The 23,447-nt window shown below is 36.2% G+C and overlaps 1 protein-coding gene across 1 annotated transcript; it reads right to left on the bottom strand.

The window, feature by feature from the left end:
* Positions 1-260: 260 nt before the first annotated feature.
* On the bottom strand, positions 261-21,907 carry LOC128647988 (uncharacterized). Its single transcript, XM_053700669.1, has 4 exons — positions 21,663-21,907; positions 18,817-19,572; positions 1,231-1,642; positions 261-1,046 (listed from the first exon to the last, which is right to left on the bottom strand). Exons 1-4 carry the CDS (start codon positions 21,696-21,698, stop codon positions 385-387), a joined length of 1,866 nt encoding a protein of 621 aa, XP_053556644.1. The 5' UTR covers positions 21,699-21,907; the 3' UTR covers positions 261-384.
* Positions 21,908-23,447: the final 1,540 nt, after the last annotated feature.

Here is a 23,447-nt window from a genome sequence, read left to right as displayed (position 1 = left end):
GAAGCGGCTTGTTACTTATGTTGGAAATATAGTTTATGGACATAATCACAATGTACATTGTGCAAAAAACTTTAAATAACACTATTGGAACCAGGAATAATTGCAGCCACTTTCTTCTGTCAAATATTATCACCCATTGTTACACATTTTTAATAATTAATAAAACCATTTGTTCAGTGTCATGATGAATATTGCGCATGAGTGGTAGATGCTATATTCATATTCACTATATACTTTAAATATTTTGTCTTTAGACTAAAAACAATATCAAAATAATGTTTTATTTAAAAAAATATTTTTTAACAAATAATAAGTATGTGATAACACAAACATTTTTTGTTTAATGAAAACAAATTAATAATATTGGGAATTTTCGGTTGTTTTTCAGCTGGGTCTTTTTTTGGGGGTACTGGAACCCTTCATAGATTTTAAAGACTTTCTTTTGGAGGATGCTGGTCCAATATTGGCTGCAGTTGGGCCTGGCAGTGCTTCATCAGTTTGGGATGACTGACATACTGAGGGTGGAAGGGTTGAAGGAGTTGGCGCCACATTACAATGGCTGCACTGTGGGCACTGATTACTGTCCCTGCCCATGAACTGAGCAATGAGTGCCAACGACTGACTGATTGAGCACATGTACTGGTTGTTCTGCTGCATGGAGCTGTTCAAAATGTCCAGTTTTTCTTGTATCAGCTCATTGTGCTGGATCTGCTTAATGCAAAAGTCAGAGACATCCTCATAATACTGCTGGTCCCCATTCGGAACCTGTCTGTCCCTTGACTGTGAGTTCTCCTCCTCCTGCTGCAAATATGTGATTGTAGGTTCTTCCTCAGGTCCTGTCTGTACTGTCTCCTCGTCCTGAACAGCAAGGGTGTCCTCAGCCTGGACCTGAGAAAGCTGCAAAACACAATTGGAAGGGAACTCACCGGCAGATGTTGCAGGGTCCTCACTGAGTTCCATTGGTGTAGCTTCCAGGGATGCCACACCTGCAGTACCAGAGAATGTCTCAGTTTCTGTAGGAACTTCATGGGACACATCCATTGGTGCTGAGAAGAATAGAAAAAGAAGAAGGAATTAGGCAAAAATGTTATAATACATTAGTCATGTTGCCAATTCACATACACCTTTTAACATTGCCTACATTGCACAGTAAGTTTACACAAAAAATAGTCATACTAATTATCTTTTTAAATAAATGTTGAAATGTTGAGTTATTGCAGAAATGCATACCTGATCTGGTACCGGAATCTGTAAGTCCAGACACCATGCCGTTCAGTATGAGGCGCTTAATGATTTCCTCAGATGCTGAATAGACTGTCGGTGTAAATGGCTCCCCCTCATTTTTTTCCCGGTCTGCTGACTCCCGGACCATTTTTGTCTTGACCTTGATCTTCAGGTCTGAGTAGCGCTTCTTACAACGGTTTACAGAGCGAGGCATCACTCCAGCAGCAGACACAGCCTCTGCGATGTTATGCCACAGCTGGGACTTCTCGTATGATGAAGTCCTAGCCAACATGCACCCATACAGCCTGTCGTACCATTGCTCAATCTGATGGGCAAGGACAAAGTTCTCCTCCTCTGTGAAGGCAGTATCCCTTCCACCCTCAGCATCAGCAGAGCCAGATCTTCCTGCTCGTGGGTCCTACGTCAAAACAAACACACATTATATTAGCATTTCTTTAAATAAAATACAACATATCTATTCATATATTATATTATGATTTTTTAATAAAAATATAGAATCTGGTAGGAATACATAATACAAAACCAAACCATTGAATTGAAAGGGTCATTGTAATTTAAAACATTGTCATCCAAAATCTATTCAGAATGAATGAGGCCACATAATTATTAAATGCAATAATGTTAGCATTACAGATACATATTTCCAGGGCAGATTACAACCAGAGGCCCAACAAATGTGCCCAAAACTTAGTTAGTAGGATTAGCCTTATGCTTATCTTAGGCATTCTTAAAGTCAACCACAGTGTTTGTCTTTACCATCTCTAACAATAAAGTGTTCTATTAATGAACCCCCTTTCTGTAAAGAAAAAAAAAAAAAAAAAAAAGCTTCTGTAAGTTACTCCTGACCCTGCTACCCTGTTCTTTTTTGTGAAAAATACTTACAGTATAAGTTTTATTAAGCCCCTTAATATACATGAAAGTTTCTAACATATTATCTCTCTCTGCCTTCTCTTCTTTACGCTATACATGGCACATAAACAATTTTTTAATAAGTATAAAGATAACATACATAAAAACTGAGAATTAGGAACATACAACAGAAAAGAAATGTGTTACAAAATTAAAGAAACAATTGTTAACATTTATTACCGCTGTATATCAATATATAACATTACAGGGTACTGGAAGCATGCAGTATATTACAATTAGACACATAAAAGGCAAACTGTGTTTCTGTTTAAGGATAGTCTGTATTAAAAAACAAAAAAAAAACACCATTATTAATCAGAAAAAAGTGTTGGTGCCACTAAAATAAAATCCTAATCTGTAGTTTTTACAGATTAGAGTGTGACATCAAACCCAAGAAAAAAATGTGCTATTATAATGAAACTAAATTTTAACTGACACCAAATAATCAAAAAATTATAGTGATAATGCTAATCTGTAAAAACCTGATTTCTTTCATGTAATTGGCAAGAGTCTATGAGCTAGTGACGTATGGGATATACAATCCTACCAGGAGGGGTAAAGTCTCCAAAACCTCAAAATGCCTATAAATACACCCTCACCACACCCACAATTCAGTTTTACAAACTTTGCCTCCTATGGAGGTGGTGAAGTAAGTTTGTGCTAAGATTTCTACGTTGATATGCGCTTCTCAGCATTTTGAAGCCTGATTCCTCTCAGAGTACAGTGAATGTCAGAGGGATGTGAAGAGAGTATCACCTATTGAATTCTATCGTTTTCCTCATGGGAAATCTTTTTCATAGGTTCTCTGTTATCGGTCGTAGAGATTCATCTCCTACCTCCCTTTTTCAGATCGACAATATACTCTCAGATTCCATTACCTCTACTGATAACCGTTTCAGTACTGGTTTGGCTCTCAGCTATGGTTTGGCACTTTATGTATTAATATAAAGTTCTAAATATATGTATTGTACTTATATTTGCTATGAGTCAGGTTTAAGTATATTTCCTTTTGCAGACTATCAGTTTCATATTTGGGAAAAAACATATTTAGGAAAATATTTTTGTTACCTGGGGTATAGTCTTTTTTCAAATTTACTGCTTTATCATTAAATTTTCGCGGGCAAAATTAGGCTCGTGAGGTCGCAAAATGCTAGTGTTTATTGCGTCATTTTTGGCGCACAATTTTTTTTGGCGCGAAGGTTCGTCCAGTGACGCAAATTCGTCATTTCCGTCGTCTTAATTGATGCCGAATTTCCTTGCACAAGGTTGCGTCTGCAATGACGTGAGTGTGTCATTTCCGGATATTGTTAACGCCAAAACAATTTCATTTTGCGTTGTGCGTCATTCTTGGCACCAAATAATTTCATTATTTAAAACCCCATTCCTATATGCCTCTTGCCTTTTTATATGTCAGAGGGCTATGCTGTTTGCTTTTTTTCCCATTCCTGACATATAAGGAAATTTAAAATTTTGCTTTATATGTTGTTTTTTGTCTTACATTTGCAAGATGTCTCAATCTGATCCTGTCTCAGAAACCACTATTGGAACCCTGCTGCATGATAACAGTTCTACCAAAGCTAAGTGTATCTGTTGTAAATTTGTGGAGATTGTATCTCCAGCTGTGGTATGTAATAGTTGTCATGATAAACTTTTACATGCAGAGAATGTATCCATCAGTAATAGTACAATGCCTGTTGTTCCTTCAACATCTAATGTACATGAAATCCCTGTGAATATAAAAGATTTTATTGCTGATGCAATTCAGAAGGCTTTGTCTGCTATCCCGCATTCTAATAAACGTAAAATATCTTTTAAAACTTCTCATAAAGTTGATGAAATTTCAAATGACCGACAACATACTGAATTATCCTCCTCTGATGAGGATCTATCTGATTCAGAATATCCTTCCTCAGATATTGACACTGACAAATCTACTTATTTATTTAAAATGGAGTATATTCGTTCCTTGTTAAGAGGTGTTGATTACGTTGGATATTGAGGAAACTAGTCCTCTTGATACTAAAACTAGTAAATGTTTAAATTCTGTTTAAAAAACCTCCTGTGGTTACTCCAGAGGTTTTTCCAGTTACTGATGCTATTTCTGATATGATTTCTAAGGAATGGAATAGGCCTGGTACTTCTTTTATTCCTTCTTCAAGGTTTAAAAAATTGTATCCTTTGCCAGCAGTTAGATTGGAGTTTTGGGAAAAGATCCCCAAAGTTGATGGGGCTATTTCTACTCTTGCCAAACGTACTACTATTCCTATGGAAGATAGCACTTCCTTTAAGGACCCTTTAGATAGAAAACTTGAATCTTATCTAAGAAAAGCTTATTTATATTCTGGCTATCTTCTCAGGCCTGCCATTTCTATGGCTGATGTTGCAGCTGCATCAACTTTTTGGTTGGAAAGTTTAGCGCAACAGGAAATGGATCCTGATTTGTCTAGCATTGTTCGCTTGCTTCAACATGCTAATCATTTTATCTGTGATGCCATTTTTGATATCATCAAAATTGATGTTAAATCTATGTCTTTAGCTATTTTAGCTAGAAGAGCTTTGTGGCTGAAATATTGGAATGCTGACATGGTATCAGAGTATTGTCTATCAAGGATAACGAATAGGATTCAGAGTAAGACCTCCTGTGAGAAGATTTTTTCTCTCACGCATCCCAGCAAATCCAGTAAAGGCTCAGGCTTTTCTGAAGTGTGTTTCAGACCTGGAGCTTTCAGGGGTAATCATACCAGTTCCGTTTCAGGAACAGGGTCTGGGGTTTTATTCAAATCTATTCATTGTCCCAACGAAAGAAAATTCATTCAGGCCAGTTCTGGATCTGAAAATTTTGAATCGTTTTGTAAGAGTGCCAACTTTAAAAATGGTGACTATAAGGACTATTTTGCCTTTTGTTCAGCAAGGGCATTATATGTCCACAATAGACTTACAGGGTGCATATCTTCATATTCCGATTCATCCAGACCACTATCAGTTTCTGAGATTCTCTTTTTTAGACAAACATTACCAATTTGTCACTTTTCCATTTGGTCTAGCGACAGCTCCAAGAATCTTTTCAAAGGTTCTCGGTGCCCTACTCTCTGTAATCAGAGAACGAGGTATTGCGATGTTTCCTTATTTGGACGATATCTTGGTACTAGCTCAGTCTTTACATTCTGCAGAATCTCACATGAATCAACTAATGTTGTTTCTTCAAAGACATGGTTGGAGGATCAATTTACCAAAAAGTTCCTTCATTCCTCAGACAAGGGTCACCTTTTTAGGTTTCCAGATAGATTCAGTGTCCATGATTCTGTCCCTAACAGACAAGAGAGAAATAAAATTGGTTTCAGCTTGTCGAAACCTTCAGTCTCAATCATTCCTTTCAGTAGCTATGTGCATGGAAGTTTTAGGTCTCATGACTGCAGCATCGGACGCGATCCCCTTTCCTCGTTTTCATATGAGACCTCTCCAGCTTTGTATGCTGAATCAGTGGTGCAGGGATTATACAAATATATCACAATTAATATCCTTAAATCCCAATGTTTGACTCTCTCTGACTTGGTGGTTAGATCACCATTGTATAGTTCAAGGGGCCTCTTTTGTTCATCCAACCTGGACTGTGATCACAACAGATGCAAGTCTTTCAGGTTGGAGAGCTGTCTGGGGATCTCTGACAGCACAAGGGGTTTGGAAATCTCAAGAGGCGAGGTTACCAATCAATATTTTAGAACTCCATGCTATTTTCAGGGCTCTTCAGTTTTGGCCTCTGTTGAAAAGAGAACCATTCATTTGTTTTCAGACAGACAATATCACACCTGTGGCATATGTCAATCATCAGGGTGGGACTCACAGTCCCCAATCTATGAAAGAAGTATCTTGGATACTTTCTTGGGCGGTATCCAGCTCCTGTCTAATTTCTGCGTTTCATATCCCAGGTGTAGACAATTGGGAAGCGGATTATCTCAGCCGTCAGACTTCACATCTGGGGGAGTGGTCGCTCCATCCAGATGTGTTTTCTCAGATTGTTCAGATGTGGGGTCTTCCAGAAATAGATCTGATGGCTTCCCATCTAAACAAGAAACTTCCAAGGTACCTGTCCTGGTCCAGGGATCCTCTGGAGGAGGCGGTGGATGCGTTAGCAGTTCCGTGGTTTTACCAACCTGCTTATATCTTCCTGCCACTAGTTCTTCTTCCAAGAGTGATCTCCAAGATCATAATGGAACAATCGTTTGTGTTGCTGGTAGCTCCAGCGTGGCCTCACAGGTTTTGGTATGCGGATCTTGTTCGGATGTCCAGTTGACAACCTTGGCCACTTCCTTTAAGACCAGACTTTCTGTCTCAAGGTCCGTTTCTCCATCAGGATCAGAAATCATTAAATTTGAAGGTATGGAAATTGAACGCCTAGTGCTTAATCAGAGGTTTCTCGGACTCAGTGATTAATATTATGTTACAGGCTAGTAAATCTGTTTCTAGGAAGATTTATTATCGAGTTTGGAAGACTTATATTTCATGGTGTTCTTCTCATAAATTCTCCTGGCATTCTTTTAGAATTCCTAGAATTTTACAGTTTCTTCAGAATGGTTTGGATAAAGGTTTGTCTGCAAGTTCCTTGAAGGGACAAATCTCTGCTCTTTCTGTATTATTTAACAGAAAGATTGCTAAGCTTCCTAATATTCACTGTTTTGTGCAGGCTTTGGTCCCTATCAAGCCTGTCATTAAATCAATCTCTCCTCCTTGGAGTCTTAATTTGGTTTTGAAGGCTTTACAGGCTCCTCCGTTTGAGCCTATGCATTTTTTGGACATTAAACTACTTTCTTGGAAAGTGTTGTTCCTTTTGGCCATCTCTTCTGCTAGAAGAGTTTCCAAATTATCTGCTCTTTCTTATGAATCTCCTTTTCTGATTTTCCATCAGGATAAGGCAGTTTTGCGGACTTCATTTAAATTTCTACCTAAGGTTGTATTTGCTTCTTTGGAAGCAGTTTTTGGTAGAAAAGTTTTTCAGGCAGCTGTTTCAGTTTGATTCCTCTGCTTATGTTTAAGTTTTTTCTTTTCATTTATGAGAATAAACTTATATTTTGGGTTGTGAATTAATTTTTTCAGCGGAAAATGGCTGTTATTATTTTTATCCATCCCTCTCTAGTGACTCTTCTGTGGCGTTCCACATCTTGGGTATTGATATCCCATACGTCACCAGCTCATGGACTCTTGCCAATTACATGAAAGAAAACATAATTTATGTAAGAACTTACCTGATAAATTAATTTCTTTCATATTGGCAAGAGTCCATGAGACCCACCCTTTTTATGGTGGTTATGATTTTTTGTATAAAGCACAATTATTTCCAAATTCCTTTTTTTTATGCCTTTTACTCCTTTCTTTATCACCCCACTACTTGGCTATTCGTTAAACTTAATTGTGGGTGTGGTGAGGGGTGTATTTATAGGAATTTTGAGGTCTGGGAAACTTTGCCCCTCCTGGTAGGATTGTATATCCCATACGTCACTAGCTCATGGACTCTTGCCAATATGAAAAGAAATTAATTTATCAGGTAAGTTCTTACATAAATTATGTTTTTTTAATTATTAAAACACAATCTCCATTAATTTGAAAAATTAAGGAATGCATACATTAAATGTTTTTGTTGTTGTTTTTTTTAAACTAAAGCGGGAAATATACAACATGAACCAAAAAGCCCAATAATAGATCCATTAAATTGTGGTGAGTTTTGCGCTTTGTCACATAAAGAGTTAGGAGGTAGCAGACTTTGTGATTATTAGATTTCTTTTCCACTGGGATTCTTCCCATATCTGGTAAGTTTCAATGTATTATAAATGTTCTATAAACACATAATTAGATTATTAATATTTATTAAGGAAACTTTTGCAATATATTCAGTATTGACTTTTTGCAAGCTAAGAAATTAAAGGGACGTGAAACTCACATTTTTTAGAAAGATAATGCAATTTCAAACAACTTTCAAATTTACTTCTATTTCCAAATGTTCTTTGTTCTCTATCTTTTATTGAAAAGCAGGGACATAAGCTCAGGAGCGTGAACGTGTCTGGAGCACTATATGGCAGACGTTTTGCAAGAATGTTATCCATCTGCAAGAACACTAAATGGCAGCACTATTTCCTGTCATGTAGTGCTACAGACATCTTCCTAGGTATCTCTTCAACAAAGAATACAATGGGAACGAAGCAAAATTGATAATAGAATTAAGGGGCCATAATACCCAAATGTTTAAACACTTGAAAGTGATGCAGTATAGCTGTAAAAAGCTGACTAGAAAATATCACCTGAACATCTCTATGTAAAAAAGAAAGATATTTTACCTCAAAAGTTCCTCAGTAGACACATCCCGTTGAAAAGGACTTCTAAGCACAAATCATTATGTCTGTCCCAGGACAGGCGAAGGAGCGAGCTTCGTGAACACTCATCTTATTTACCTATTCAGTTTAAGGAAGTTTACAATGAAATCTCATGAGAGTTAAGTGAAATCTCATGAGATCACAGTAAAGAGTTCATGACCTCAGCACTGCTGATGCTGATTGGCTGCTGTTCATTTCTTCATTTTTTTTTATTTTTTTTTACCTGCAGCTGGGAGCAGCTGAGTATAACTTTTTACACAGAACTTACTCTGCTGAGCTGAGGAGATTGTGAGGTAAAATATCTTCCTTTTTTACATAGAGATTTCTCAGGTGATATTTTCCTGTCAGCTTTTTACAGTTATACTGCATCAGTTTCAAGTGATTTAGCATATGAGTATTATGTCCCTTTAAATTGATTTTTTTTTTTAAATTGTATCCTCTCTCTGAACCACAAAAGAACATTTTTGGGTTTCATATCCCTAAAAACTTATTGTTGTTTCTATATTTAATTAAAGGAAGCAGATTTTGTATTTCCAAACAATGTTGGGTTTCTTTTCCACTGAGAATTTTCCCACACCTGGTAATTTTTAGAAATGTTATACAGATACATAATAGGATTAATTAAGGCAACTACTGCAAAACATTCAATATTGTCCATTTACAAACTAAAAACTTAACTTTATTGTTTCCATTTATAAATTTGTTAATTTGACTTTAAGATATATTAATTTGTTTTAAAATAATAGAAAACCTGTTTATAAACCAGATCAATTATTCAATTTTAAGTATTTAATTTTGTCTAAGTTAGTAATTTATGCAATATTATTAGTTTTCAGCACAGTATATTTTCATGTGGAGCTGTTTTATTTTTCATTAACCAAACACTAATGTTAACAATATTAAAAGTGTAAATATATTTATAAAACAGTGATTGAAAACTATGTCTTTTTGAAAAAGTCACATAGCAGCCAAAAAATGTTAAAAAGTGTTTCTTCCCATTCACATACTGGATATAGTTCAAGAACAAAGCTACAAAATATTGCAACTTTAACAGTTAAACGCGTTAGCCAGATAAATAACAATAATTTATGTAATTTATTTTAAAAACATAATGATTAAAAAGGGAAACCTATTTAATAATGTAATTATATTCATAACATTTGTAATAATAATAATAATAATAATAATAATAATAATGTAAATAATGTTCGGAAACTAGCAGCAATAATAACAATGTCCCCAAATAGAGACACAAGATAAATAATATACTGTATAGTATTTTATATTAAATATATAATATAATTAGCTATTCATTTCTTAAAATAACATGCTTTTGTTTGTTCAAAATCTAGGAGCCAACTCATAAATTTAGGAGCCAGGACCTTTTGGCCATCCATATGATATATTTATTGGAATATATAACATCACAATATAAAACAGGAAATATATATGTAGACATGTGTATAAAAGTATAGTTCCTTGATAGACAAATGTGTACATTGACAGGCATACATATGCATATTTGTATGTATATACAGTATATATACATACACATACATTTATATATATATATATATATATATATATAAAAATATACACACACACAGTGTATATATATATATATATATATATATATATATATATGTGTGTGTGTGTGAGTGTGTTACAGTATATATTATTTTTTTGCGGGTAAAATAAGAAATTGGGTTATCCTAGCATTACCTGGGTAAACCTGACATTATCCAAGAGGCTGTGGGTAAAGCCCGATGTAACATGATAAATATTCTCAGAGTGCATTGAGTCACTGCATCAAACATATATACAATGCACTGTAATTCACACATATTCACTATCTTTTTTGCCTCTGTCTGGGGGGCCCCCGTGTAAACCTCATTCCCCAAGACACACTGTGTGAAAATTTTAAAGCCCACTATTGTGGTGTACATTTTTATTGCACCAAAAAAAGGGGCAGCTAATGCGCCACACATCATTAATATGAAAGAGTACAAATACGCTAATATTTTTTTTTTTTTAAAACAACGAAACAGATTTTTGATGCGCCAAAAAAGGGGCAGCTAATGCGCCACACATCGTAAATACGAAAGTGCACAAATACGCTAATATTTTTTTTTAATTTTTTTTTAAAACAACAACAAAAAAAACACATTTTTGATGTGCCAAAAATTAAACATAAATGAAACGTAAGACAGCCGAAGCTGTATATGTAAAATTGCTGTGTGCTGATACAAGTCGGGGGGTATATAGTTCCATCTTCACTTGTGGAATAAAATAATTAAAACGGTACTAAATAGACTCATGAACTTATAACTCCCCGATCTTCCATCAGCAACGGACTTGTATGGAGAATAGATTAAACAACTAGTACAAACAAATACCATAAGCTAAAACTCACATTTAAATAAACACACAAAGTATAAACGTAAATATTACAAATTTAACAGCTGGTAAAAACATTCACCTATCAAGTTTTAGTACCCATCATATTATGTATTTTAAGTTGCAACAATGTTATATGATTAAAAAAAAAAACTTAAAATAATGAAAATATTAAAAAGTTATTTAAAAAGACCTATTTTGCATACAGACCTAATTTTCTATTATACGGCTGCCTTAAGTTTCACTTACGTTTCGTTTTTGTTTACATCATGTGAGTGTACTTAAGGGGAATTTAGAAAATGTTGATTGGCTGGGTGTTGTCCTTGTGATATTCTTACAAGCTATGACTGGCTGCATGATTGGCTGTCAGAGTTTACATTCATTACAATAATAAGAACAACACTAGTATCAAGGGGTGTGTAAGGATAGAATTGAATGTTTATCATCCTATTGGTTTAATACACTCGAGGGGTGGATTCAAATAATCAATTGGGCCCCAAGCCTTTCAACAACAGCTTCCCTTTTGAAAAAGTCTGGAAAGCACGGACAAAACACGTAAGGCTAAAGGAGCTTACGAATTGTTTATCCACCTTTATGTATGTGGTGGGGTCTCACGCCGAGGAATTGTCTGTAGCTAGGAAACAGAGGAGCCTCCTTGGGACAGAGATGTATCAGTGAGCAGGCGGACGCCTCGGGCTATCACTTTAACTGCTTTCTGTGTGAGCTGACATATTTTATTGTAAGTGCATTCAGTGTAGCGTGTTTTATTTGAGTATTAAATTATTTCACTTGAGTCGAGAATGCGCCGTTTTGTTCTTATTTTAGAATAATTGTAATACACGATTTATAAATAAATAAATTTTAATAATATAGTTCACATTTAATTAAAAAGTTCACTGTTGGGGGCGGAGCCAACAGCCGCTGCAAATGGCTGCTTAATATCAGAGCTCCGGGACAATACAAGTCAGAGGGACCTAATTTCAACACACACCTCACCTAGAAGGATTGCAAATGTGGTCTGATTGATGAAGAATACCTAGGGAACAAGAAAATATAAAAACCATCAACCTTACTATTCAGAGGTGATTGTGCTTATCGCTGCTCTGAACTCAGACAGGCCGCAACCACTATCCAGCAGCTGGTAGCAAATCTACAGCAAGCTAATCGGAGACGGATAAGCATACACAGGATGAGCTCACGATAGCCACCTCTGGGCAGGATAGACTGACAGGAATGCTATATAACCTAATCTTACTTACCATTAAAAGTGTGTAAAAGACTGTAGCCTAGATATTGGCTAATAAGACTATAGGTGCGGCCTGCCACGAGGGTCATTTTCACCCCACAATGCCACTCCCTTGTTGTTAAGATGGAGCAACAAATGTGCCACAATTTTGAAAATGTAACTCTACTGATACGGAGCTGAGATTATGAGGACATACCATCACATACTATAGATCCGGAGCCTACCCTACACATTTGCACTGCGATGACTAAGATTACAGTCATTCGAGAACAAGTGCAGGTGGAAGCTTTACAGCCCGACGAACAAAGGAAGAGAGGAGAGGAACAAATTAACACCATGTTTACCGCTGGACTATCGGCCACTAAACACTCTCAAAGAGCCCTAGCTGAGATGACATGGGACTTAATTGTGTATCAGGAGACACCCACCATATCGAAACCAGCAAACAGCAACACGCCATCAGATTCGGAACTTGTCAGTACAGTGTCCAGTATACTAGGGAGATGTCCGAGTGTTTCAAGGTATTCTGTAACAGATTCACTCTGGATGGAACTTCTGCACAGCAAGGGCTTACCGTTGATCGATGAGACTAGCACACAAAAAGCTGGAGTTGGATAGAACGCTCTCTGCCCGAAGTTAACAACCTTATAATAGGTTCTTAGAATTATAATTGAAGTTTGTTGTTAATGTTCCACTTTAGTCAGTTCATAGAAATATATTATGATTTTCTAACCAGAAGAGTATGAAGCTTATGCTAAATTTAAGTCCCCCTAGTGTTTACCTCCTTAGCTTACACCCTATCTCAGATATTTCGCCCCTTTATGAGCCAGTAGAGTTGATTATAGTGAGGTTATACGCAGTAAAATTATGTAGCAGCCCATAGGCTTCATATCACGTCATATTATGCTTGCTCTCACTCTGTGGCCCTAGTCGACTTTTAGAGCTGCAACAACTAATCGTCATAATCGATAATAATCGATTATGAAAATAGTTGTTAACGAATCTCATAATCGATTAATCGATTAGTTGGTTTGCAATTAGTTGGTCTGTGCACAACACCAGCTGCTTCACTCCAATGAACTCCTGCATATGGTATTGTGTTTTATGGTTAGGTCCTTAGCCTAAAGGACGTCTACTTTAAACTTTTTCAGGACAGTATACATTTACAACTACCCCTGGCTTATGTGCAACCCAGATATAATAGTCATCATTTGGATTGTTTATATTAAATCTGGTGATTTGGAACTATGCTTTTCATGATACAGTGCCAAGCTTGTTGTTTACACCTTGCCCCTAGATTGATGGGAGTTATTTAAATTGATGTGCACTATTATTGTTTGCACAATTATTAGCGTATTGCTTGCTATTGCTGATTATATGTACTGTATAAATAAATGTGTAAGGCTTTGTCCTGTTATTGATATACAGTCCTTAGCGCTTTTGATTTTGTTTTTTATTGTTTTTTTATATTTTTAATAAATTGTGATAATATGTACCAGATTCAACCTTTATAAGTATATATTGGTTATTTTTAGAGCGGACTAGATATTTCCCCTAACCTTATAGCTGATTATTTACCATTGCATATAGATATTGAAGATATTTTTATGTTAGAATGAAGTCAAGGGTTACTTTATTGAGAGGCCCCTTGCCAAGGTAGAAAACACTTATCATTGGTGAAGAGCTAACAAAGATAAATATCCCACTTTGGTGAAATTGGCAAAACCCTACTTATACACCTCAACAGCCTTTTCTCTGCTGCAGGAATTATAGCTGCAAACAGAGAACCAGCCTTAGCCAGAAGCATGTAGACATGTTGAGATTTTTGCATTTCAATGCAAAGTTTCTTAAAGAGTGAATAACAGAATGTTATTAACAGTGATAGTCTAACTCTTTCTAGTTCTACCTCTTTTCAAACAGTTTGTGGTTTTGTTTAATTATAAAACTGTGCTCTGCTGCTTAAAAATTGAAGAAACAGTTGTGTTAATGTAAAGTTTTAGTCTGAAGTTTATATTTGTAACACTCATTATGTGGATTTTATTTAAAACATAGAAAACTATTATTGATTCTCTTCCTATTCGATTAGTCGATTAATCGAAAAAATAATCGGACGATTAATCGATTATGAAAATAATCGTTAGTTGCAGCCCTATCGACTTTCGCTGTGGAGGTGTATATTGTTTAGCTCCTTATCTAATTTCTATAGGTACAAGAAATATTTTGTGTTAGCCTAATACTATAGGTACCCACGCTGCATATGGCAGATTATAGGGTTTGATGTGGCATTTAGATAAATATCCTATGATTCGATAAGCTTTTATTGGAGCAAACAGTGTTAAAGTTTGGGTTGGGCTCAACAGTTATAACTTAGGGAATTAGCTCTATTTTTTTAAATATAATATTTTATTCTGTTTTGAAATGCCTGTCCTCTTAGAATAGTTGTCACCTCTAGCTTGTCACGATACAGACCACTTTATTGCACTAAGCTGTAGTAAAGAACATTCTTTTATTTAGCTAGAATGCTTTCTCTGCCCCCTCAGCCGGCGAGGGGGGTGAGCATATTACGTAATAACCCATAACAATATAATTCAGCTCAGACGTCTGACATTCTACAACAGCTCACACTGAGATACTGCTAGCTATATTGGTGGGACCTACCCAGACCCACCACATGATTATACAGATGCGAATGCTGAGGTGGACGGGCACCTTCTTCTTCATAGAATTAACAATGTTCTAGAGCAGTTACTATCTATATATATCTACATCCATATATGTCTATATACTCTAATCTTCTAGGTACAGTAATATCTTCCTAAATCATATTGCCAGTGGATAGGAAAATACAGTAGACCCAGTTTTTTATATTCTATGTGCAGTTGTGAATCTATTGTGTTAGTGCTCACGGACATTTATAATAAAATTTAAAAAAAAAAAGTCTTGGTATTCCCTATAATTCATATAGTTGAGTTTTCTGAACTATGAAATGGTGCACCTCCACAACTTAGTATTTAACTCAGTCTATTACACATCCAAGCCACTCTCTATCAAACCTGCGATATGTAAATTACAAACTGTCCGGATATACATTTCATGTAATTCTAGAACATCTCCGGCATTGCTATCAATAGTACAAAGGTCATGGAAGATGGGCCGCCCCCTCCCCTTACATATTTGAAGCGATGTTTATCCGCTGAATCTTCCTTCTCATTACATCTGTATTAAAGGCATTTCATATGCACAAATGTGGGTCATACTAAACCCTTTCTCCAATTACTGTGGTTATCATTTTTAGTGTAATAACGTTCCCTATATCAATTGGCTCACAAGTAGCCATCGAATTAACCATTACCAAAACGCTATATATTATAAAATGAGACTCTCAAATTGCTAATAACAATGTAGTGTACAACTATCTTCTGTCGATGTATGGAATCTATTGTCACTTTCGTAATTACTGTAAAGAGACAACCTTTATTGTTCATGTATATTACTTGTTATATTTTCTTAACAATGTTTATGTACCAAGATTCTCAATAAAAAAATAAATAAAAAAAGTTCACTATTAATTGAAACACACAAGTTATTTAATTAATTCCACCTTAATAAATCATTGTTATGTGGCTATGCACAATACACAATGTAATATGTTTTAGATATATTTTATAAGATATTTTTTAGCACAAAGTTTTAATTGGCACATAGTAACTTTCCCCAAAGAAAAATGGGATAAAGGAAGATAGTCCCCAGCACTCACAGATTCTTTTCAAACAATTTATTCACTTAGAAAAATGCATTTTTCTAAGTGAATAAATTGTTTGAAAAGAATCTGTGAGTCCTGGGGACTACCTTCCTTTATCTCATCTGCTGGGGGACTTGGCAGTGTCCTCAGGTCCTACGTGCACCACACTGTCAGTGTGCTGTTCTCAACTTTCTTCATTTGCAAAGAAAAATGGGGATATAATTTTAATAATAATTGAAAGCAATATGTTTGGAACGTGTAAGAGTTGTTTGCTGCCTTGAATAAAACATGGACACTTTATTGCAGGATAGCCCCCTGTTGTAAATTTTATATTGTATATGTAACCTTCTCTCTAACCGCAGCCCCAAAAAAACGACTGTTTTACGGAATTTCTAAGTTGAAACCTCTACTCTCCAACATGTCATCCCTCTTTTGCCCAGACCTTGTGGTCTCACAATATAATTCTGCACTAATATCAATATTTGACAAAGCTCCACCCTCCAAAGTTTGCCTAACATCATGCACTTGACGACAAACACGGCATGCTAAACAAACCTGCTATCTTCAGAGATGTTAATAGACTGTTGATTTCCTCTCATTCTCAGATCATACAAATCTGCCCTCAACCTGGCCAAACAACTTATCCATTGTGCCAACTCATTCAACAAACCTCAGAAGGCTGTTTTCAAAATTTAACGCCCTCCTACATCTGCCAGCACCTCTATCTACAACGAAACTCACTGCCCAGCTTATCGCTGATCACTTTAAAATTAAATTGATACAATTAGAAAAAAAATATCTCTATCTCCAACCCCTCAAAGCCAGCCCTTCTACCCATCCCTTCTATTGTTGAAACTCTGTTACTTCTCTCCTGTAATAGATGACAAGGTCTTCACAATCTTTTCTTCTTTTCATCTTACAATCTGCCACTCAACCCATTTCTTAACAACTACCTCCCTCTCTCTGCTTCTTTAGCCCCTGCTCTAACTTATCTTTTTAACCAGGCTCTCACAACTGTCATATTTCCCACATTAAAGCATGTGTTATCTCCAATCCTAAAAAGGCCCTCACTTGACCCCACCATCCCTTCAATTTCCTTCCATTTGCCTCCAAATTACTGGAACACAATCTATGATCACCTAACTCAATTTCTCTCAACCAACGCTTTATCTGATCCCCTCAAATCTGGTTTCCTCCCTAAGCACTCAACAGAAACTGCTCAACTAAAGCAAAGGGTCACTACTTTATACTTATGAATGTATCAATTGCTTTTTACACAGTTGACCATCCTCTCCTCTTACAAATTCTGCTTTCTTTTGGCATCATAGACACAGCCACTCCTATAATGTTTCATTTAACAGAATATCTTCTGAACCTCTCTCTCTCAGTAAGGGTACCACAAGGCTTTGCCTTGGGTCCCTTCTTTTTTTTCTATTTATACATCCTCCCTTGCAAAACTTCTTTGGTTTCCAGTACCATCTAAATGCTGATGATACCCAAATCTATCTTTCTGCCCCGATATCTCTCCCTCTTTGCTCAGCCAGATTACCAGCTGTCTGTCTGCAATTATCTCTTGGATGTCTTTTCACTACTTCAAACTTAACCTATCTAAAACTAAGCTGCTTCCTACCCCCCCCCCCCCCACACACACACACACTCCTAGACAACCCACACCTGATATTTCTCTTATTGTAGGAGTCTGTATTCTCAACACCTTATCCCATATCCCCTGTCTGGGTGTCACACTCGACTCTAAACTCATTAATTTCACACATACAAGTGCTTACCAAATCCTGTCTTGAACACCTACACAACAATTTGTCCTTTCCGTATAAAAAAACTACAAAGATACTAATCCATTCTCTTATTTTATCACATAGTGACTATTGCCACCCACTCCTAAATTTCCCACCTCTTCTCCCTCAAATCTGTCAAATGCTTCAGCTAGACTCATTCACCTAAGTCGCCAATCTACATAAGCTGCCTAGCTCTACCAGTCCCTACACTGGCACCCCTTACACTTTAGAATACAATTAAAAATATTAACCCTAAGCTATAAAGCACTCAAAAACCTCACTGCCAACTATATTTCCTCATTCAATTCCAAATATTCTCCAACCAGCCCTTTTTGATCAACCTCTAACCTATGTCTCTCTACTCCTATTATTTATTCTTCCCTCTCTCGCGTCAAAGACTTCTCAAGTGCTGCTCTTGTCCTCTGGAACTTCCTACTCCGCTCCGTCAGGCTGTCTTCAACCTTGTGTAGCTTCAGATGCTTTTTGAAAACCTACCTATTTAAAGAGTCTTACCAAGTCTTATAGAACTGCTTTTTATCCAAACCAAAATAAAACGTGTGCTGTCTTGAAACGCTGCTGCAACTACAATCCATGTGACAAGCTGCCGCAAAACCTTATGTCTTTGCACCCTAGACTGTAAGCTCTTCAGAGCAGGGCTTTCCTCCTCCAGTAAGATTTTGGTTTGCTAAGTCTGTTATGTATTTGTATCTTACCATAAATCCATGTTGTTATATACCCCTATTGTTGTCCCCAGTGCTACCGAAGTTTGCCGTGATATATAAATAAATAATAATAAGATACTACCAGTTAAATGCAAATTGTTATGTGCCTTGACTCACTAACCCTGCAACATATGTTGCTCTAGAACAAAAGTCCATGCAGTGCATTGTCTCAGATGTTTCAAAATATAAACATTTTTTAAAAATATATAGCTGGCTGAATCAGAAATGTTAATTTATCAGATATCATTTGTGTTCAATTGGCATTTTATCTGCAAGTTTGTTGACAATAATTACTACTGCAGAATATGTGTATAAATAGTTAGAATGTACATGTATTGCATAAATTGAGAATGATAAAGAAGACTTTAGAGATTTTAGTATAAATAACTCTGATTACCTTGCACTCGAACGGCCGCTCTCCTGTATGTATTCTCTGATGCTCCCGGAAGTTTTGTAGATGTCGGATCACTTTGTCACAAATTTCACACTTATAGAACTGTTCTGGCTCTGACGCTGGTAAACGCTGTGCCTTCTGGACCTTGCCAGTCAGATGACTTTTCTGTCTACACTTTGGTTTCTTCTTGGGTCTCTCTTGGTTTTCCAGCAGCTCTTTGGGTGATTTAAAACAATCAGTCTCAGACCAACTGTCATTCACTTCTTTCACTGATTGCTCCTCACAAGATGCCAAATCTCTAGGCACAGCTGATGACTCATCCTCTTGTTCCTCCTTAATCTGTTTTTGTTTGGAAGAAACCAAAGAGCAGACGTCTTCTGTTATGGGCCATGTGTCTGACTCTTCTTTGATATTGTTTTCTCCTTTAAGAATACTGGATTGACAAGTCACAAATTCTGTAGAAGGCAACCCGTCAGCAACTGCAGAGCAGGTAATTTCTGTTACGAAAAAGGTATCTGACTCCTCTTTGATATCTGTTTCTTCTTTTACGAAACCTGGTTTAGACACAAATCGGGTTGATCCAGAAAGAGTCTCAGCAGTAGGTGCAATATGTGATATTAGAATTTCTTGTGGCTCATCTTTAGTATTTATTTCCTCATGTATGTGCTTTACAATTGGTACAGCATTTTCAAAAGAAGGGCATAACTGTGCTCTGTGAGAAGACACCTTATCCTGCTCCATTATAATGTCTGTCAGTTCCTTGTTGATTATGATAAAGAAAATAAAAGGTAAATTTACAAACTGATAAATTCTTAGACTTAATTATTGCTTGTTATAATTGAAAACAATGGTGGTAAATAAATAAAATTACAAAGTAGAACATTTTTAAACCAACAGACACTACTAGTTATAATGCAGAAAAAACACAAAAGCACTGCTTCACCCTACTCTTTTCTCACAATAGGAACCTGCCCCTATACTAAGACAATGCACAATCTGCAACTCTCATGCACTGTGTGATAGGATGTACAAGTAAAACTATGATATGAGCTATGGAGGGTGAAGTTATAAACTGCATTGCTAGAAAAATAATCACAATATCAAAACTTTAAAGATATATTGGAGGCAAAACAAGTATGTTGTAACAATATAAACATTCACTTTAAAATTCCTAATAGAAATTTTGGGAGTTTTACACTTGTTTATCCAATTAGCAATTTTACAACCATGTGTACTTTTTTCATATAAACTGGATTCTGTGATCACCCCATATGGGGTTGTTGTTTGTTTATCCAATAATACTTTTCTTGATAAGTCATTTTCTATACTGTACTTGTACATGGTAAACACCAGCATGATTGTCATTATTTCATAAATATTTGATAATCAATCTATGTGGTTTGCTCTTTCAAATAAGATGTTGCATTGCACTATGTGGCGAAGAGGGTTAATAAATGAACTTTGGGAAAGAGTCCAGCAGCACGGAGGAAGTACCTCTGCCTCTGGAATTGTTCTAATTCCATGTGCCATTATCAAGTATTGGCAGCATGTCACACAGCCCTGACACCTGGCAATGAGCAAATGGCAGAGCAGAGAATGGCAGTCATGCCCTTCCCAGTAGGCAAGTAATGTGGAGTATCAACCATCTTTTTCACTATCATTTTACATCATCAAAATATTAAAAATGGGTGGACTAGTTCAGTGAATGATAGCTCTACGGCTGCTAGTGCTGGTATCTCAGCTATATGAGGATGGATGCAGGGAACAGCTCAGTCACAGAACTTGACTTATGCACTAGAGATGCCACAAGTTATCTTGCACCCATTGACGCCTGTGGTTCTGTAAGATTCCTCTGCAATCTAACAACTCTTAAATTTACTCCAGTAGCGGAGAAATAGAAAGGTTCTGATCATAATCTTGGCAAATCAAGCCATATGTGGTAGGTAGGTAGTATGGATTACAATCCATCCATCAAGTACAGTTTTTAAAGTGCTTTGGCACACAAGCAGTGTTCTATATAACAAATTTTAAATGAACAAAACAAGAATCATGCTGTTCCAAATCATCTGAAGAAGGGGTCCTATGTACCCCTGAAACATTTTGAGGCATATTGCAAACTGTGTGTAAACCAAAGTGGCTCTGCATGAGTCATCATGCAAAAAAGATCACACTGTAAATCAGTCAGTAGTCATATTGTAGTAATTGCATTATTTTCCACAAGTATAGCCACTAGCAGAATATATTTACACTAGTAAAAGCAGCACAGATTCATAATTGAGTATGGCATGTATTAGTTATGCACAAAATAAAAATATGAGCACTATAAAACAAGGCTTGAAATCTCCTGAGATGTGACTTGTAACATTCTATTCCTGGTGTCAACATTTTTTGAATCTTTCGATACATATCCCTGGCTGCTTAGACAGAGTGTGGGTTGCTCCCTTCTCAGTCCCTGCTACAAGATTGCACTTTTTGTGTGTTATTTTACATCTTTTACAACTTATTTTGAAGTCTGCAATGCTTTAATGATGTGTTTCCACAACAATGAAGTACAGAAACTAAACATCTAATTCTGACCAGTTTTATTAGCTTCATTCAGCAATTCTTCATTCTGCTGTTGATGCTATCTCACATGGGCGACTCTGTAACCGATCGGGGCATTCGCCCCATGATAAATCTTATGTTTAGAATACTGAAATTTAGTTTCTTAATTGGTAAAGTATCAGTATGAGGTTATAAGGCGTTGATGACAATCTAATGGGAATTGACTGGGATCATTCATTTTACAAGCACAATTCTTGGATCTCACTCCTAATACTTTACTTTTATTTTTTTTAAATTGGACTCACCTCGTATCTTCTTATTTCAATAAGACATACGAACATACTTTCGCTCACCACCTATCTTCCGGTACAGTAATCTAAAACCTTAATTGTCCCATGTTTAGACATATTTTGTATGGGCAAAGCAAGGCCCATTAATCCCTCGCTGTAACGAAAAATATCTAACACATACGAGATCAATTTGTACAAAATTAGATATTATTAATTGAATGTCTCGCGTTAATTTGCACATATTCTTTATTTAACACAGCCCTGCGTCCTCGATATAAGCCAAAACGGATATTTGGGACATTTGCCCAAACACAATATGGCCGCCAGCTGACGTTGCGAAAGGTAACGTAGCAACCACCTTTTAAAATAATTAGTGTTACGCGCTTTATTTGGCTGCCTGGCTTCTGCAGAACAGCGGGAGATAGTAAAAGCAATAGCGTCATCTCTCAGATTACAGAGGTCCTTTAGTATGTCCAGTCTGTTTCTCGTCATTCACTCCTTGTTTGTCTTTATTATTTCGTTACTTGTTCTTGGTTGAGCACCCATGCTGTTGAAATGCATGACTTCTACAGTATTAAACAGTATGATATTGCAATATAAAATGTTAAACTTGACCCCTTTTCCTGTAATTTAACTGCAGCTTTTTGGTTTGTAAATTCTACTAAGCCTCCATAAAGTAATGCTTGAACTTAAAGGGACACCAAAGTCAAAATTAAACTCTTGATTCAGACAGAGCATGCAATTTTACTGTATAATGTCTCTATTTTTTTTTTTAATCTTTTTTTTATTATTTTCACAATCGTTTCCACCATAGACAGCATAAATGTCTCATAGCTTAAAGGGCCATGATACCCACATTTTTTCTTTCATGATTTAGAAAGAGAATGCATTTTTAAACATCTTTCTAATTTACTTCTATTATCTAATTTGTTTTATTCTCTTGATATTCTTTGCTGAAAAGCATATCTAGATATGCTCAGTAGCTGCTGATTGGTTGCTGCACATAGAAGTCTCATGTGATTGGCTCACCCATGTGCATTGCTTTTTCTTCAAATAAGGATATCTCAAAAATGAAGCAAAATAAATAATAGAAGTAAATTGTAATGTTGTTTAAATTTGTATGTTCTATCTGAATCGTGAAAGAAAGATTTTGGGTTTAGTGGCCCTTTAAATCAGAACATGATCCAAATCTGGCTCCATTTACAACCGGTTGCATTATACAAATCCTATTACATCCTGTACATAATATCCAGATAAGTCTATCTCTTAACCTTTAGTTATGCATTTAAGCTATTCCTAATCACTTCTGCTGTTGACTGAACATACAATTTCTCAAAGCCTGAGCGTAGACAGCATAGGAATACAAAATTGACCCATAAATCATATATTATCTAATGTACGTACAGTCCTATGCCCCATACCTAAATACATCAGTGAGAGTGGTACGTAATAAGGCTTTAAGTAATTCACCTTTCGGCCATAATCTTAGCATAGAGTATCTCATAATATGAACCAAGATGCGAACCAAATCTGGATCTATTTACATCGTTATATTATACCAGTCATGTTCCATCCTACACATAATATCCATGTAGATTTGTCTCTTAGCATTCAGTTATGCCTTTGTAATATTTGTGGACACATCTGCCATAAACTTAAAAAATTCTCAAAGCCTGAATGTAGAAAACATAAAAATACCACATTGACCCACAGATCACCCAATACAAATTAAATGGAGTCCTATGCACCCTGCCTAAGTGTATCAGTGAAAATGACACTTAATAGGACTAAAGATAATTT

Source organism: Bombina bombina, chromosome 2, assembly GCF_027579735.1.
Source record: "Bombina bombina isolate aBomBom1 chromosome 2, aBomBom1.pri, whole genome shotgun sequence".
Taxonomy (NCBI): domain Eukaryota; kingdom Metazoa; phylum Chordata; class Amphibia; order Anura; family Bombinatoridae; genus Bombina; species Bombina bombina.
Note: the sequence above shows the minus strand (reverse complement) of the source record. Positions and strands in the feature narration are given on the sequence as shown.

Coding starts and splice junctions, on each gene's coding strand:
- LOC128647988 (XM_053700669.1), bottom strand. CDS start 21,698: ATGTTCGTATGTCTTATTGAAATAAGAAGATACGAG. Junction 19,573..21,662: donor TTGAAATAAGAAGATACGAG/GTGAGTCCAATT, acceptor ATAATCAACAAG/GAACTGACAGACATTATAAT. Junction 1,047..1,230: donor AGATTCCGGTACCAGATCAG/GTATGCATTTCT, acceptor TATTCTTCTCAG/CACCAATGGATGTGTCCCAT.